General features: G+C 38.2%; 1 protein-coding gene across 3 annotated transcripts; it reads right to left on the bottom strand.

Annotated features, from left to right (window-relative positions):
• Positions 1-180: 180 nt before the first annotated feature.
• kank3 (KN motif and ankyrin repeat domains 3) lies at positions 181-17,362 on the bottom strand. Of its 3 annotated transcripts, none has more exons than XM_083554658.1 (11): positions 17,232-17,362; positions 6,496-6,572; positions 4,777-6,378; positions 4,578-4,686; positions 4,265-4,489; positions 3,531-3,621; positions 3,212-3,431; positions 2,975-3,117; positions 2,599-2,799; positions 2,363-2,461; positions 181-1,864 (listed from the first exon to the last, which is right to left on the bottom strand). In XM_083554658.1, the coding sequence occupies exons 2-11, from the start codon at positions 6,527-6,529 to the stop codon at positions 1,808-1,810; spliced, it is 2,781 nt and encodes a 926-aa protein (XP_083410784.1). In that variant the 5' UTR covers positions 6,530-6,572; positions 17,232-17,362; the 3' UTR covers positions 181-1,807. The 3 variants fall into 3 exon arrangements, with proteins under 3 accessions (XP_083410784.1, XP_083410786.1, XP_083410785.1); XM_083554660.1 differs by having other exon boundaries at positions 4,578-4,680; XM_083554659.1 differs by lacking the exon at positions 17,232-17,362 and adding an exon at positions 6,805-6,886.
• Positions 17,363-18,572: the final 1,210 nt, after the last annotated feature.

Here is an 18,572-nt window from a genome sequence, read left to right as displayed (position 1 = left end):
AGCGTTTCAGTCTTTTTTATTGTTTTATTATCCAAGTGGCTAATTTACCAAGCACTTAATCCTGTGTGCTTTTACACACAATCATTTATAGAACCAATGGCAAATGTTTCGGGGGGAAAAAAAACCAGAAAATATAAAATCTCTAAGGTTGCTGGTATACTGAGAAAACAGGCAGCCACATTTTTATAATAAACTTTATTTTCATGTTTTAAGGTGTCTACGTATCCCAAGGCACGTAATGAAACATAAAAATTGCAATAATATATTACAGTATAAGGGAGGGGTTAGGCCAGGAACATAAAACAAGCAAATATTTAATATAAAAAAAAAAAAATACAAAGCAGTACATAAGCATATGAACTTTAACACTGTTCTTCTGGTACAGTTGTACTTTACTTGATACTATACTATAAGCAGAAAAAAAAACAGTGACACTGTCCATGGACATTTTATTTGCTGTCTTCCTCTGTTCCTTGCACAGAAAATACCCCAGAATGCGATGATAATTTATCTTTGGTTTGATCTTTAACATAAAGTATGAGTAGCTCGTTTATATCATGCTGTTTTTTTAGTTTAGTTGTAAGCAAAAGATTACAACTTTTCCACTCCACATCTATGAGGATTCATGTGCATTTTCACCTCTAGGTGGCACAAACACACCAAGTGGGCTGGCGATTATCTCCGCTCAGGGTGCAACAAACTGCATCAAACTAACTTAGAATATAGAATCCCCAAGAAGAAATCATAACATTTTATGATTTGACCATCTGTGGTCCTATCTGCAATGCTCAAATATACATGTTTGAGCTGATTTATAATTTTGCTAAATTATCTGGTGTTGGTGTGCTCTGTAATAAACCTATACAGCAACGTTAAAACCAGTTGTATACACAAGGCCACATTCACCAAGGCATCTTAAATACTGTACGAATGTCTGCTATTTGTGGCCTGTTTTTCTTCACAATTGCTTTTTTTTTCTCTTCACAGTTACAGATGCATTAAAAACATGCAATCGATCACCACTAATCTGTACGAAAAGAACAAAAAAAAAATCATACCAGATTAAAACAGGGATTTTTAAATTGCCTCTTTTTTTTTTTTTTTTTTTTAAAACCTGCCCATAAAGTAAATATGATAATACAAATATATAAATGTGCATGTTACTTTAGAAATATACACCGTATTAGAAATTTGCATTCTCATTTTGAAGGCACTTAATTTTTTTTTATATAATGGATACAGTTCAATTATGATCATACGCATTTGTGAGTTTGATGTGGTCCAGGAAACATTGTTCTCACCAGAAGGAAATGTTGCACCAGATCAAGTAAGTCTACAGATATTCTAGCGAATCAGTGCTGCATTGCTTGATAGGTTTCATTATAAGAAACTATAAACAGAACAGTGTGAATCACCCAAATGAACACGAGTGATCCCCACACCCAGATTTAAAGCTACTGTCTGAACAAATCAAAGCTCACTTTGGCCTGTGCGTCAATCCACAGTGAAAACATGTTGAACCCGAAATCATTCAACGATATTCATTGCTACTCAAGTCAGTGTCAGCTACAGGGGTCTTGATTGTCCTCTTTGCACAAGACTAAAATCCACAGATGTCTTACAATCCCAATAATACATAAAATAATGACTGTAATGTAATGCATTAAATGGCATAACACCAAGTAAAATATCTGGAAAAAAATAACTATTAAATATAAACCTGTAATGTGAACAATGTTAGTTTTTCATTAAAGGAAGTTAAAACTGCTCATATTTACTTCTTGCCCGTTTTAGAGCCGGTGGCTCATCACTCAGAGGGCCATGTCTTTCTAGGGCTAGATGGATGGTTTGCCCTGGGGGACACCTAAAACATTGTCAAAAAATATAATTTAATGGCATGGAACAGAACCCAAAAATCTAAGAACCTAACACTTTCATGCAGTGTTCAGTCCACATGGTCATCTTTGCATTGTCGTGTCTAGCTCAGGGCCTCAGGTCTTCATTTGCAAACTTATTATTGGTTAGAAATTTATCCTAAACATTAAAGATCCAAAAGATCAGCAAGATTAGGTCATTTAGATCATAATTGAACTAATTAAAGCAAAGTTTATTGCCACTTTACAGAACAGGATAATATACCACAATCATTATGATGGTCAAAAGAGAAGCAATAACATGATGGTTTGCAGATGTTCAGTCAACAGAAAATTGACTATGTATAAATGGCCAACACTGGTAGGTGTGTTTCTGTTCTGTGGTGCATATTGAGGCCTGTCAACATACAATTTGAAGCACCTAATGCACTTTTGAGACATAAGATTTGATTGCGTGCGTCACGTATATTTGGTGATGAGGTACTTACATCAGACTGAGCTTTCGAGTAGTTCATGTGGGCATAAAGTAACACTGCAATGTCATTGTGGGATGCCTCCAGAGCAATAGAAAGGGCATTGCTGCCATCCTAAAATCAAGAAAGTTTGTATTTAACTGATATATTCTACTAATTTGGTCAATCTTATACGAAGCCTATTTAGATAAACAAAAAAAACCTTGGGTTTTTGCAAAGCAGATATGTCTTATGTCGTCTGGCGTACTTACATTATCTACAATGGAAATGTCGCAGCCAGGCTGTTCAAGCAGAAGAGAGACGATCTCGGCACGCCCGTGCTCGCTGGCACACATGAGGGCTGTGGAGCCCTCGTCATCCTGTATGTTCACACTGGCACCACACTCAAGTAGAGCTCGCACCATCTCCTGCCTTCCATGGCTCACTGCCAGCATGAGCGCCGTCTGACCGGCCTAGACGAAGTCAAGCAAAAAAGATGCAGCACAAAAACATATACTTTACTCAAATAAAGGTAATGTAGCCCACACTGACAATAACAAGCAATGTGTCGCTTTACAATGAACTTATTCAGATAGTGATAACAGGTTTCGAGCACCAGTTCCGATTCAGACAAGACATGAGACTCACCTGGCTTGCCTTGGCATTGACATTGCCCAGACTGAATAACTTCTTGACTACCAACAATTCTTCCTCTTCTTTCACTGCTGATAATGCTGCCAGCATCACAGCGGTATATCCTGCCTTGTTCTGCTTATCCACATTGCACACACCTAAACAACATGCATGACATTAAAAAAAAAAAACATCCACTAGACCACAAACATACCTGAAAAGTCCATGTTCATAACTTGCAAACATAATAACCTGTATCAAGCAGGAGTCTGACTATGGTGAAGTTAGAATGAGAGACACTGTAATGCAAAGCTGTGTTGCCGTTGCCGTCGGTCATGTTGACCACGTGCCGCAGCAGGGCAGGGGACAGCTCAGAGAAAGCCATCAGGTAGTTGGAAACTCGAGGCGGGTGTGCTGTCTTAGCACTGGACACTCTGAACCATTCCAGTTGCACAGTATGGGTGCTGGAGAGCTGCATGAGGTTACATGATATCTTTCATTCTTTACTTTGGAATAGAAAAAAAGGAATTTCACTGTAACTGTATGTAGTCTGGATTTATAGCAGTCCTACCTGTTCTTTACTCTTTGTTGTTTTGGCACCATCATTAAGGTGGTTCTTTAAAATGAGGCAAGCCTCACGCATTTTTGAACTCAGTTCAAACCTGCAAGAAAAGTGTCTGGCATGTTTACAATGAAGATAACAAGGTAAAAAAAAAAAATCAAGGTTTACTTAGTCTTATATGGATTACAGAGCAGCACATGTGGGTGCTTATCAAGCTGCACAGGCCTGAACAGATTGCTTACATTTCGATCGCACTTTAGTGACAAAAACAGCACAGCGATCCAATGGCAATATTTTTAGATCGGTCCACTTTATTCCATTGATGAAATTTAAAAAGGTGCAGACATAAATATTTCCACTAGTTATAAATACTTTTAGAGTCAGTTACAACTGTGTCTTATATTTTTGAGTGTGGCTCATAATTTTCACTCAAACATAAATGGGTCAAAATTGGTTTGAGTTTCCACTTATTTTCTTTGAATAATGTCAATTTTGACCACTGTAATTAAATTATGGGATTTCCCTCTAACTGTTTTTTTTGTGTTTGTTTTAATATATTCATTTATTGTGCATTATATAACAAAGATAAATTGTGACTACTGTAAGTGTGAGCAAAATATGGGATAATATAAAGAACAAGATAACCGACAAATGATCCAAAATTAGATTGTTCGATGATTTTTCCTACTAATTGGTATGCCACATTAATATGCAAAGCAAAATAATTATCTATAGTAACCTACTTTTCCTTTAGTAATTCAGCCTGTTCCTTGACTCCATCCGATTCAGCTGGTACGTTTTCATCACTATCACTGTCATCCAAATTGATATTCCTTTCTTCATCAGAAGTATCCTCTAGAGCTGCAACTTCTTCCTCACTGCTGTCTGAGCACCTGCCAGCTGCACTTCCATCAGAAGAGCTTTCTTCATCCTCCTCATCTTCCTCTTCACTAGATGTTGACTCATAGCTAAACAAAATACATTTTTCAGTACTGTGAACATCTTTATTTTAATACTGTCAAGTAGCAAACTATCAGAACATAATAACTCACTCACCCTCCATTAAGAATCCCTACAAATTTTAAGCTTTTCTTGCCACTGCTGCAGGCAGCACTAGAGCCACTCCCATCCTTTCTTTTCATGATGGATTTCAGGGGACCTGTAGCTTTCAATGGAGACAGTTCAATTACCTTTTTACTACAACCAGACCTCGGATGATCATTTGTTTGACAAAAGATGCTTTGTTCATACTCACCATCGGCAGAGACAGACTGTTCCTGATCGTCTTTTTTGTCGGTGCTAAAAAGATCTTCCCACTGAATACCCGTGTTGACCTGGTTTATAGCCATCATTTTATTTGCTGGTTCCACAAAGTCTGTTTGAATACTTTGATCAATTTTCATTGCTGGAAAGTCTGCACCGGAAACCCCGACTCCTACAGAGGTTTTGGAACAACGCTCAGTTTCCACAAGCACATCAGCTGTTTCAGGTTTGACAAGTGTCTCTCTTTCTAACATGACCTTTGACATTCTCACCATCTCCAAAGCCCTTAATTCCTCAAGGTCCTGATTGGCCTGGTTTAGTCTTTTCTCAAGGAGATGAACTGACTCTTGCTGACACTTAATGGTCTCCTGCAGACTGTCTATTTCTTGTTCAGTCTCGCTTGACAGCCCAAGTAACGATTCCATTACCCAGACTGCCACTTCATTTGTTGGGACTTCAGCCTGAACTCCTTCATCACGGACGGCCATTGGCTCAGTTTCCGTTCCTTTGTGACAAACATCAACAGAAGCTTCTACAGCTGCATCTTTTGCATCCTGAACCACCACAAGTTTAAGTGAAACATCACCACCTACAGCTATGGATCTTTTCTCCAGAACAGGCAACTCTTTTCCATTTTCACTGGAATTTTTCTTTATACCTGCACTGCTGGAATCTAAAGATGCTGAAATGTGTGCAGGTTCTACAAGAGCAGAGGTTTTTGCATTGACCAGAGCACCAAGTTGTTCTGTTTTCTTTTGAAGGGCCACAAGCAGCCTATCCTTTTCATCACGTAGCAGGGACACTTCTCTTTCAAGTGCTGGTACTCTCTTTACTTTTTCTTCCATCTCCCGGAGCTGTCTAAGGGCTAAGGCCATCTGTTCCCGCACTGTCTGAAGCTGCCCTGAGTTCAATGACTGCATTCCAGAGCATGAGGCTGGGGTGCTCAGTCCAGAATTGTGAGGACTAAATCTGGTCCAGCCACCAGTAGAGGGATTCTGCACTGCTGGTAAAATCTGTAATTGGTGGCCATCTGTAGCCATCTGGGAAGACAATGAAAAACAGCTATTTGTTCCACAATCTTTGGCACACTCCTTTGGAACATCTGAAAGAGGTGAGCCTAATCCATGTGGGTATAGACTCTGCTCCTGTTGTAGTCGACGGCTTGTCTCTAATAACGTTCTCTCTACCCTGGGGTTACGTGGAGGTGGAGGAGGTGGCATTTTCGAACAAGATGGTAATGTGGGACTGATCACCATAGACGGTGAAAGTGGCTGTGACCTGCTGGCTGATGTAACAAAGCTTCGAGGAACAGGTGGGGGAAGGGAACGACCATCTTCGCTGGTTGTTGATGCCAGTGATTCCGTAGAAGTCCAACCACTGGTGCGACCCCCTACACTCCTCTGAGTGACTCTTTCACTGCGCGATCCTCTCCGAGGGCTCATGTTAGCTCGGCGCAATGTTTGACCACTTTCGATATCCTCCACATATTTAAGAAAATCAAGGTCCAGCTGGAATCCATATGGAGTCTGTACAGAATAGGATGCACCAGGATCCATTTCATCTTGAGTGGCACAATGAAATGGGGAACCCAAATCTGCAGAAAACATAATGTCTTTTGTTTATACTTTGAAAACTTTTGAAAGGCATCTCAAAATATTTTTTCTATTTTTACTGCCATCTTTCATTATTAGGTTAAAGAAAAAATACTTACTCAGTTTGGGGCTTATGTGCACAGACTGAGTCATCTTTTGGAATTTTCTGGTGCCCCTCCAGAAGTCACTTCAAGACCTGAAAAGAAGAAATGAATAAATTACCTACTGCATTTAAACATCAGTGTCAACAAAGGCCTTGTTGAATAAATGGTGGGTCAAAATTAGGCGTCATCAGATACGCTCCGCTCTCAAAGCATGTCTGCTATACATGCACTTCAGAGAGAGGCAATAAATGTTACAAATTTAGCCTAGCTAGCTAATGTTAAACTGGGTAGTATCAGTTTATCACACCAGGACTAAATTCGCACCTCCATGAAGTCATATCCTCCCCGCCAGCATTTCACTTTGTGGGACTTAAAAGTTTCTGAAACAAAACAACAACAGGACAACACAAACAATGTACATCAAAGAATGCTCAGCCTTGTTTATTTAGCTATATTATCCAACTTAATTTATATAGCTTATAACAAAATACACTATATCACCTTTCCACATCTCTCACTAGTAAATACACACCTACAAGCAGGGGAAATGAATAATAAAAACTTAAAAGCTTGACCCAATTAAAAGCTGGATCTTTCTACTCTGCCTGTGTGAAAGGTTTTGTGAGCATATACAGTATGTGAGACTGTTTGTGCTACTTTCTAGTGAGTACAAATGAGAGAGAGAGGAAAACGGAATGTCCCACTGGGAAACTCCCAAACTTCCTGATTTCCAATGTGTCCTGAAATTACTCCATAAACTAACTATAATGGTCAACTGTAATCCACAACAGACTAGCGTCCCATCCAGGGTGTATACCTGCCTGCCTTCCCAAAAGACACTGCAGATCCATTGAGACCTTGACCAGGATATAGAGCTTGCTGAATTACCATAATTTTAATCGTTTTAAATGATAGTTTGTGTACTTTAAGTTTTTTTTTCTGCAATATGTACCTTTTTCCTACAACCGCTTTTTGAGACACAGATGAATATGTACTAAAACACAGAAAAAATTCATTAATATATAGTTATCCTGCTTAGAAAATGACACAAAGCCGTGTGAGATGTTAAAAAGCAGTGCCTTTTGTGTAGTCACAGGTATGACCACCACTTTCAACTAGGACACATCACGTTATTTGTAATTAATCTTGTAGACATTCACCTTATGTGGTCACTATCTAATCTTAGGTTCATACAGGGTATTTGCATACCCCTCTATACATTTATCATTTGCCGTATTACAAATTGTTATGTTATATTATATTAAATTATGTAATACTGTATATGCTTATGTAATAACCCACAGTGTTTTAATCTGTATTCTGTGGGCAGATCGCTCTGAACGAGTCATTTATTAGGTCTTGCAGAGGTTTTTTTTCACCTTTTCCCTGTAAACATACATTTCCTTTCATATAGATTTTTGCAATGCACGTTAACGCTATGAAGTGGTTTTCATTATGTTATTCTTTATGTATGTTTGTGTGTTTTACAGGACCAGAACTCTAATTAAGAAAGCTGGAAAGAGCCAGTCATGGAACCCCCCACCCACACAGTCTGAAAAACAGAGGTGTATAGGAAGGGGGGGAGCATGTTATCCAGGCAGATGTGTTTTTGGAGAGCCCTAGGCACATTCCACTACTACTTCCCTCTTACATCCTGCTAATGTGACCAGGCTTCAACTTGTAATTTGTGCAGTGAGTAAGACTGTGTGAGTATATAGATAATATATATTATAAATAATATACAGAAAATCTTAAATGGGCTTCATATGACTACAGCCTAAATTTGCTGTGAATCAAAATAATAATAACAACTCTACTTTCTCAGATGTAATGACAAAGAATTATGTTTTGATACTTGAGTAGTTCTGGGTTCATGACCTCCCTTCATGCTCCAAATCTGTAGAGTCGGTCATGCTCGACTACATTACTGTGTCAGCTTGTTTCCTGGACTATCAACTTGCTGAACATTCAATCTCACAATCTTTGAGGAGACGTCTTATGGTGTTTACAAAGCGTGGTGATAAGTGTGTAATTACAGGGAAGAGTAAAAGAGGGAGGGGGGGGAGAGACACACATTCCTCTCAGCCCCCCATTTAATATCACAGAAGGGTGGAAAGTTTCACACAAACAACAAAAAGTGTTCCACAGCTTCAATAGCCAATTTTAATTCAGGTTACTAAACCAACTTGGGTTAAAGGTGAACATGAATCTGAAATACTACTACTACTACCAGTAAGTGGGTCGGTTATATACTGTCAGGAGATGTTAGTGTTCCAAATATTGGTGAAATAGTTATTTTAGTAGCTGAGAGCATCTATGCTTTACTGCATTAATACAATGCAGAACGACCAGGTTGGCCGTTAAACAAAAGCCCACCATTTTTATATTTCCTGACACGTCACTCCATTACACATATTTGGCTAGAGTATTGCTTTAACATGAGTCATGTTTTCAAAACATGACCTCATGGTCCTCTCTCCTGTTTCCCCTAAAGGGACAGTATGGGTTGGGGCATGTATCAAACATAACAGTTGAAAGAACACACATTGACTGACCATGAACACGAGTCAGAGTCGTAAAGTCTTAATCTGTGTACATGTACAAAGCCCAGAAACAGAAGGATGAATACTTTAAATTCTTTTATACTCCTATTTAAGCAGAGCACAGCAACACCATGATCTGCAGCTTCCTGGTGGGAAATGGATTTGATAAGGCCCCAGGGGCGCCCCCCATTGTCTTATAGCGCTGTGACAGAAAAGTAAATGATCAATGGACCACAAGCTGCTTCCTTAAAACCACAGAAGGATACATAAACAAGGAAATGAAGCACATAAATCACAGTTGCATACTGTCACACCCCAAGATCAGCTGACTTTTTCCATCAAAAATCCTTGTATTGAATTCCAATTATTCCATGGAGTATTTGAAAAATAGCTTCCAAACTGATGGGTTTACATTAGTGAACTCATTTGTAGTGTTTGATACACGATACAATTACATACTTTTATATGAACAAATATCAGCACATATTTCTTTGCAAGCCGACAATAAAAAAGCAATGCCTTCAGCATGTAGTCGTCATAAAAAAATCTTTTCCACACTTTTTTTTAAAAAGTCCCTTGATTTTGTACCAAACAAAAGGACACACTGAACACCATATAATGAACCATTATGCTCTTTCAGTGACTAATGTTCTAAAGTCTCCTTGTTCTCTTTTTCAGTTCTGTCCTCCATTTAAAATCGAGCTGGAAGCAGTACAGAGAGATTAAGTAGAGGTTGGCTTTAGATTTACTTGGTAAGAACATACTTTATAATATTCCTCAGTCAATAAATACTTAGCAAACAAAAATAAGCTTCAAGTACCAACAAGAAACTATATAAAAGTCGAATTCCTAGCTAATACATAATGGCATAACGACATTAAAACAACAGTTTAATCAGAACATATAAGCCAGCAGCTTTCAGCATGCTCCCCAAGCAGAGGGATCAAACAACAATCCAATGTACACAAAGTATGAAATCCTTCTCTCAGAGGAACTCATACATAACACTCACTTACAAACACTCTAGCATTGAGCATGCTCTAATATATAAATCTATGCCATACATTTAATTAAACATTAAATAGATGTTCATTTACAAAACATTTTTCCCTTTTCATGTTCAAAGAGTTTTGTGATCTCCATGGTTTTATTCGTAAAAAAAAAAATAAAAAAAAGTAAATAATAATAATAAAAAAAACAACTACCCAGCAAAATGATGCCTTCTTTTAAATTAAATCTTAAAATAAAAGCACAATTGAGGCAGTGCCCACATTGAGAACTCTTTCTGGTTGGTTAATGTGGGTATATTTAGCATGGCATAATTCAGGTCCAGACATGCTTAAATGCAACAGGCTGCACACAAATTCCTGCTTTAAATACCCACTTATACTGATTGAATATTGTGGATAATGCTGTTAAGCACATTTGCACATCACCATAATGTAAGGTCCTTACATCCAGAGCAAGATCTGTAGACATAACAGCAACATTCCTCTTATTCTTCTTAACAAACCATGAGGGTGGGACTATTCTAGTTTTCTAGGAAACCAGCTCTAATTTCTATTTCAAGCATGGGTTATTAATCCACAATCAACAAAAATGAGCGCTACTTCTTTCTGTGACCCTACTGAGGAGAGTGACCCTTATCATCACATGATTACACTCAGCATATCAAACAAGTACATTATACAGTTTCTTGTATATACTCGGCATAAGATGTTACACCAACACCATGAAACAAGAAATGTAGATATAGACTTCTTGAGATAAAATTCCAAATTAAAATATGAAAACATCATATTTTATCAATCAATCAATAACAATGTAGGAAACTTAGATCATGATTTAAAACAAAGTAGAATTTTCCCCTAATAGTTACAAGATATTTTAACATACTACTTTTATAATAGCAGGTCAAAATTGTATTTCATGTTAAAAGTAACAAATGTGTTATCGCTGCTTCTACTGCCATCTGACCAATTAAATTACAGTAATCCCCGTTTATAAACGAAAAACCACGATAAACGGACACCACCCAAAAAATTCTTTTTTTTTATTGTTATAAAAAGTAATTTTATAACAAGCCATAATTTATGGCTTACCATAAATTATCCTCCCACACACTTTAAACAGAAAACATTTGCAAAAATATAGCGAGATGAATTTTGTGTACACTGTATCACATTTATAGTGAATACATGTATTGTACAGTATACAGTTCTGCAGTAGCGCGGCCTATGTGTAGTTTCTCTGCTTGTTTATTGGTTGAAGTGTCCTATGACGCCGAAAAAGAGGCAGAGTTAAAGATACACGTCACCACATTTTTTACTTTCTGTACTGTATTAACATTCATTCATTTTCTCCCGCTTATCCGTAATTCGGGTCGCGAGTCTAAGCAGGCCCCCGCCTTCGACTGCTGCCCAATCCTCACAGCACGGTCCCTTACGGTCCCTCCTGCAGGTGGTGAGCCCACGGGAAGGCGGCCCCACGTCACTCCGACGTCACGGACCTTGGTATTTCCCTCGTAAGGGACCCCGGGAGCATAGAGGGTTAAGGGCCTTGCTCAAGGGCCCAAGAGCGGGAGCTTGGCGATACCGGGGCTTGAACCCCAGACCTTCCGATCGCCAACCCAGCGCCTTAACCGCTGGAGCCACCACTCCCCCACTGTATTAACATTTGACTCTTATTATTATTATGACTTATTATAATTAATAATTATATTTTTGTTAATAAATGTCATTATTTCAACATAAAACTCTATAAAAACTAATTCCTATAAGTTTTTTGGTCTATCGTGCTGTCCGTGAGAGCCCCGGAAAATCAGCCAAACAAATGTGGCAAATGCAATTCTGCAGTAAAGCGGGGGTTTACTGTACATAGATAAAAAAATAATTGTGATTTCTTTTTTTTTTTTTTATAGCTCGCCATCCAACCAAAATAATTTTCTGGTTACTCAACACAATTTTCTTTTTTGCTGTGATTGTGACATATGACATGCAGTACATAGGTGTTGATTTTAACCATGATTCAGAGCACAGTAAAGCCTGGCCCAAAAGAAACTTAAGTGCCTGTAGATATAGAGATTTATGGTAAGTGCCTCCAGACTGCTTCTCTATGGATTTGCAGTGACTTTTGGATAGTGTGAAGATGTTGAGCAGTAGTATAATATGTGCTGCTGCTATATTATTTTTTCCATGTGCAGGAGGGCCAAATTAAACATGACTGCAGGCCTGTCTTGTGACCCATGTAAGCTTTAAGGTCGTAAGCATGCTTCGAGGCAATTACGCTCCAACTTATGAACTCCTGCCTCTGTAAGGTACTACCTCAGGTCCTGTATGTAATGTTAGAGCTCATAATTAATATGAAATGACCTCATACACCTCTGAGAAGCAGAATTCTGTCTCACGATTAGTACATGCATATTTTGTATATTTAAAGCATACCAAAAGAGATTTAGTTTTGGAATGATTAAGTACACTTAAAAGGAATCCAGGGTTTAACACTCATTTAGCATGTGTATGAATTTAAATTGTATATAATTTGTTTACTATAAAATATTTTGTAAATCTGTGAGTACATTATAAAAGAGCTTACCGAACCCAGGGCATCTAGTCTGACAAATGCAATCCTGAGAGAAACCAATGACATTTTTTATTTATTTATTTAGTTTTCTTATTTTATTTAACTATGATAGATATACTGTGGCATGTTCCAGTATTTTGAATTGTTACTTGGATTAACAAATAAGCCACATTTAATTGCTATTTTTGTTCCTCTTCCTATTCCGCCATGCTGCATAATTTCTACTTTTCGTCTTCCGCCTGCTAGACAACACAGAGTGACCGAGTCAGTGAAACAACAGAAAACATTGTTACGTTACACACTTATGTTTCTGACACACAGTATATAAGTTAATATGAGGCTGATAATGACATATGTTCGAGTTAAAAAGAAAATGTAGGATGCTGAAAGCTTAAGATCCAAAACAGTCTTTAAAAAAACCTGTACAAGAACATTACAAAACATTATTATTATTCAAGTGAACATGTTGCTCACTATGCTCTATGTCTATTAGAATATTACAAAGTGAATTTTGTTGATGTTTAAAGAAATGCTCGGTGTATTTTGGATTCAAGCTCGTAACCTTGTAACACTGGAATTCTAAAGACAAAAGATCTACTTTCAGGACGAACTGTTCTTCCTACACAAATATCACCAGTCTTTTTTTTTTTTCTCTTGTTCTTATGAGTGTTGCTCTTTGTAATTTTGTGCTACAAGAAACCACAGAATGCAGCCAATGACACGTCAGACAGCAGACTTTAAGCATGCTTTTAGACAGAACCGTCTGTGGGCACAAACCAAGCACACAGGCATTTCTAGCATTACGGCTGTGACATTTGAACTCACTGAACTGTTTTGTGAATGACTAATTATTCAAATGACTGAAATATGAATCAAGAATGAGAATTAAACTAGGAATAAAAGGGCGAAATACCCCATCACCCTAAGCTCCAGAAGATCAGGAAAAACCCTCAGTCACAGCAGTTAAATCAGGACACAAAAGGGCTTATATTAAACTGACTGTTTTTTTCCCAGTGTTTGAGTTACAGTGAAGAATCTAAATAAATGCTTCCTGGTTTACAAATCCATAAAATGCTTTTAATTCTTAGCTTGAGTTTCACTAAAAATCCAGAAACACTATGTACTTCAATAAAAGCTAAAAGTGTGTGCCTGGTAAATAAGCTAATACAATGTATAAACAATTGAAAAATATATCTGTGGGTAAGATATAGGTTAAAAAGCTAAATAAAACCTTACTAAATTTATTCAGAGTAATTTCTGTTCATTTTTTAAACTGGATTCATGTACACCATGTAAATTTTAATTTTTTTATTTAGTACATTCAATTTAATAAAAATTTTCCAGAGAAACACAATCGATTAAATGCTTAATTAAAAGCCAAAAAGTTCAAAAATGAACCCTTGTGAAATACACTTTAGACACCACTACAAAAACTATTAAAATAATAAAAAATACACAGACTACCTATCGGACCTATAAGCACAGACTGGCACAAGAACAGATGTAATGTAACGGAAATACAGCTAAGAAGTTTGTGCATTTGTGTATTGTGTTATACACTACACTACATCTGAGTTTTTAAACTGTGTAGTAATATCCTATTATACTATTCCCAGGGAAATTATCTTTTTCCCACAGCTGTAATAAACACCTTGTGACCACAAACGTTAGTGATGAATTCGGTCATAAAATTAGTTCAATAACAGGACTGATATTTTAAGAAGTGATCGTCGTATAGCTAAAACCTTTAAAAAACATCCTTTTTAATAATTCAGATGCCCAAAAATTCACAAAAGTGCTTTTCTTAAATTTTCTATAATATGAAAGATGAAAACAATGAGAATGAGTCGTGCAAAAGCAGTGAGCGTGGAAACTATTTCTGGAACAATCTAAAACGTGGCTCCAGTAAAAGATACGAGGTACTTAGCCTGCTGAGCGGGCACCTCATTAACAGAGCTGAAGCAAGGAGGAAATGAGAGGATAGTACACAGAAGCACAGTGTTTTAAGGCAATGCACAGATACTAAACAGAGTTAAATACCTACAAAATCAATAAGTTAACACGGTTCACTTCCGTAAATGTGAAAGTGGCCATTTGTGAGCATGGTAACCAGCAAAGAGAGCTGAAAGAGTCGATTTCTTTTATTTCTGGTGTTATATGCCAGGTCTACTAAAAGTCTTAATGACCCGATTACTTGAATACGTTTGTGTTTAGGCTTGGTTGCTTTCATTGAGCCGTTAGCTGCCGATGTGATTCATGAGCCCTGTTGTACATGTATTTCTTGGCAGGCTATTGCTACACTGCTCTTATTGCTTGTAGGATTGATTCAACAAATAGCTTGACGGCTTCACGGCTACTGCATGTGACACTTTGGAGTATTAGGCTTTGCATTTTTTTTATTTGTTTCATTAACAACTCTTGCCGTTTTGTTAGTAAAGTGGTGGAATCCCATTTTATATCAAATCTTGGACATCAGATTTCTAACACTGGTCTTGGTGCATCTCAGATCATGCACAGTTCAGTATTTTCCTTCCTCGAAAAAACACCCACTCCCGACTCTGGATGCAAAGCTAATAAGTAGAATAGTTGAGGAAAGCACTTGAATGTGCAGGAACCAGTGGCCAGACTGTCATCTTCCACACATGGTTTCTTCCACCTCCTGAAAACACAGTGAATAAATAGATTGCATGGAGGTGCAATGTGTGTTTGTGTGCACATGGTGCCCTGAAACAGACTGACATCCCATCCAAAGTGTATACCTTGCCTCACACCCAGTGTTGACATGGTGACTCAGTGGTTAAATCATTGCGCTACTGATTGTAAATAAACCAGCGATCACACCACATTTCTCATTCCACTGACCTCCATTCGAACAAAAAGTCATGCAATTGTTGCGCTGCAAAGCTCCAGTCTGGTCAACTCTGACCAGCAAACTCGTATAACATGAAGACCATGAACGACATTATTAGAGAAGCTGCCTGATTTGCGGGGTCACCACGTACAATAACCGATGGTGGATCTAAGCATTGCAATGTGATGTTATATCCAATTGCTGCCCATATTAGCAGCAGGTCACAAAAGAAAGTCAGTTTGGTGGAAGTCCAGTGTGACCACCCCTAAAGAATGTGGGTTTGAATCTCAGCACCTCCTCAGTTTGGCTCATGATGGTAGATCTTCAACTGCTCCTATTGTATCCTGTCTCAACATTAAGTTGGAACACACCAATGCAAATGGCTATGTGTTTAACCTGCTGGAACTGAACCGCTCAAGTATGGGGAGGGGGGGGGGGTGCCTGAGATGAGGGATCCGTTCTCCCCTGCTGAGGGGAAAAGCAAAGTAGGAGGCCAGTGAACCAAGAAGGAACCATAAATAGAAATCACAGGACATGAGGCATGTGCAAGCTCAGTGTTCAGGAGGCAATTCCAAGTCAACATCTTAACCACATTAATACACACACTTGCGCTCTTTGTTTTCCAGAAATAATGTGACACATTGTTCTTTTTACCGTAAATGCCTGCCAAGTGCACAGGATTGAATCGCCATATTATTGGGCTCTAATCCCGAACATCCTGAGCATCGAATCCTCTTTCCTTTCGCTAGTTCTCCATTTTCCTGTTTTTTTTTTTTTTTTTTTTTACCATATTTGAATACACTTCAGAACTGCATACAGCAAGAAGAGCTGACAAAATTTCTGGAAACAATTTATTTTGCTGTGCCTCTGTTCATCGAACAAACATGTTCTATCACTCTGCCATACATCACTGCATGATCTGTACATTCTGAAAGATTTTTTTCTTTTTAAAAGCAGGTCTGATCAAACAAGAAAAACATGTAGAGGAGAAGGAATGCAATTTGTTTAAATGATACTGCTGATTAAATGATAGTTTTTTTTCTAAGATGTAAGATGTACATGTAAAAATGTAAGAAAAGCTAAGTCCTTAGATGTCTTTTGTAGTCTATTTAATATTAATGCTGGCTTTTACAAATACTGGTATCGGTACTGGGATCGGCTTGTCTACTGGTATCGTATCGATATGGAAAGAAGTGGTATCGCCCAACTCTAATGGATTAAAAAAGTGTCACGAGGGCGTGTCTCGTGCACTAATGTCCCAATGTCTCGTGGCATCCGGTCCCCTCACAAACCCAACAATAAAAAAATTATATGAATTGAATTGCAACTTTTTCTTTTGGTTGTAATAGAAGTAAAAGTAAACGGTGTTTACCGCGTTACTGTACATGGACACGGAGTGGGTTTGTTCCGCTTCACCGGGATACCGGGCTTTATAACGGCGGTCGAGTTTATTTCTGGAGTTTTCAAGTAGTTGATAAGGTCCCGCTCGGATGAGGAGGTGGTGGGACATTTAGAAGCCCCCGACACCTCCTCTATTTAAAAAGCGATTCCAAGTAAAGAATTGTAATACTTTTAAAACTAATTTTTCAGCCTGAATAACATACTGAATAATTCAGAATTGAGGACTAGTTCGCGGGGCAAACATGTTTGAGCTCGCGCGCTTATGCAAAAAAGTTCCTCAAGTTAGCCACAAGCTAGCCCTGCTCCGTAAAAAAAAAGAAAGATAAAACTCTCCGTGCCGTTAAAATGTAAAGGAATAAAAGATTCAGTCTTACCCACGATGTGAGTCGTATCCCGCCCAATAAACCAAAGGAAATGTGTGTTTTCGGTTTTCTAGGCGTGCATGAAGCGTTTGTGTTGACGAGGCTTTGTGATAGAACGAAGGAAGATCCAATGGGTTCAGCTGGAGCGCGCGCTGGTGCATCCCACGGCGTACAGGCACGACCGAGACGGTATATCGATTCCAGGTGATACACCGACGATACTTTTCGCACCAATACCTCGATATCAATGTTTCAGTTATTAAAAAAATTTCTATACCAAAAAAAAAAAAAAAAAGTTTACTATTAAACAAAAAATGTGTAGGATTATTACATCATGTTTGTTCTGCTGAACACGTACAGTAATCATAGTGGATCTTAGCATTGCAATGTAATATCACATCTTGTTGCTGCCCGTATTGGCAGCAGATCTCCAAAGAAATTTTGTTTTCTGAAAGTCTGTTGTGATCACCCCTGTGGAAGTGATTTTAAATCCCAGCAGCTCCTCAGTTCGGCCCTTGGTGCAAGAACTGCTCAGACTGTATTCTGTCTCATCAGTTGGAACAAACAAATGCATAGAACGGTGTGATTTTCCTGCTGGAACTGAGTGCTGAGATGAAACATCCATACTCCCCTGCTGAGGAGAAACAAAGGAAGATCCAATCGGGTCAGCGAGAGTACATGGCATTGGCCTGCTGGTGAAATTCACTGCATACAGGCAGGACCTGGACGATATATCGTTTCGAGGTGATGCACTCACAATACATTTTGTACCAACCCCATGATAGCAATGTATCAGTGTTTTAATTATCAAAAAAAATGGACTGCACTGAATAACACAGCATGGCTATTATGAAACTATGTGTAGGATAATGATATCATTGTTGTTTAAACTGAATTTTCAGGTCTACATTACAAGTCTACAAGCAAATGCGTGCAATTACGTAGTTTTTTAAAATGCATTGCATTGACCGGTCTCACCACAGATTTATTTTTACAAACATTCAACCGGATGTACACAGTTCTTTTCTTTTTTTAGAGTACTTCATTGATTCCTATGGGAAATTGTAACGTTCACATGTTCCAGCTTGCCAGGATGCTGGGGTCAGAGCGCCACCCCTGGGTAGACAGGGTTAAGTGCCTTGCTCCAAGGGCCCAACAGTGGTATCTTGGCAGTGAACCCACAACCTTTTGCTTTGTAACCCAGAGCCTTAATCACTGCGTCTGTTCAGACTATTTATTGGAGTCACAGATTATTATTTTTATTAAATGTAATTCCTGAACTGGATTCCACTAAAATTATTTCTTTATAGTTATAACTATAAAATATTTCCAAGTGGATTTCTTTTCCCACTT

Source organism: Silurus aristotelis, assembly GCF_946808225.1.
Source record: "Silurus aristotelis genome assembly, chromosome: 11".
Lineage (NCBI taxonomy): Eukaryota > Metazoa > Chordata > Actinopteri > Siluriformes > Siluridae > Silurus > Silurus aristotelis.
Note: the sequence above shows the minus strand (reverse complement) of the source record. Positions and strands in the feature narration are given on the sequence as shown.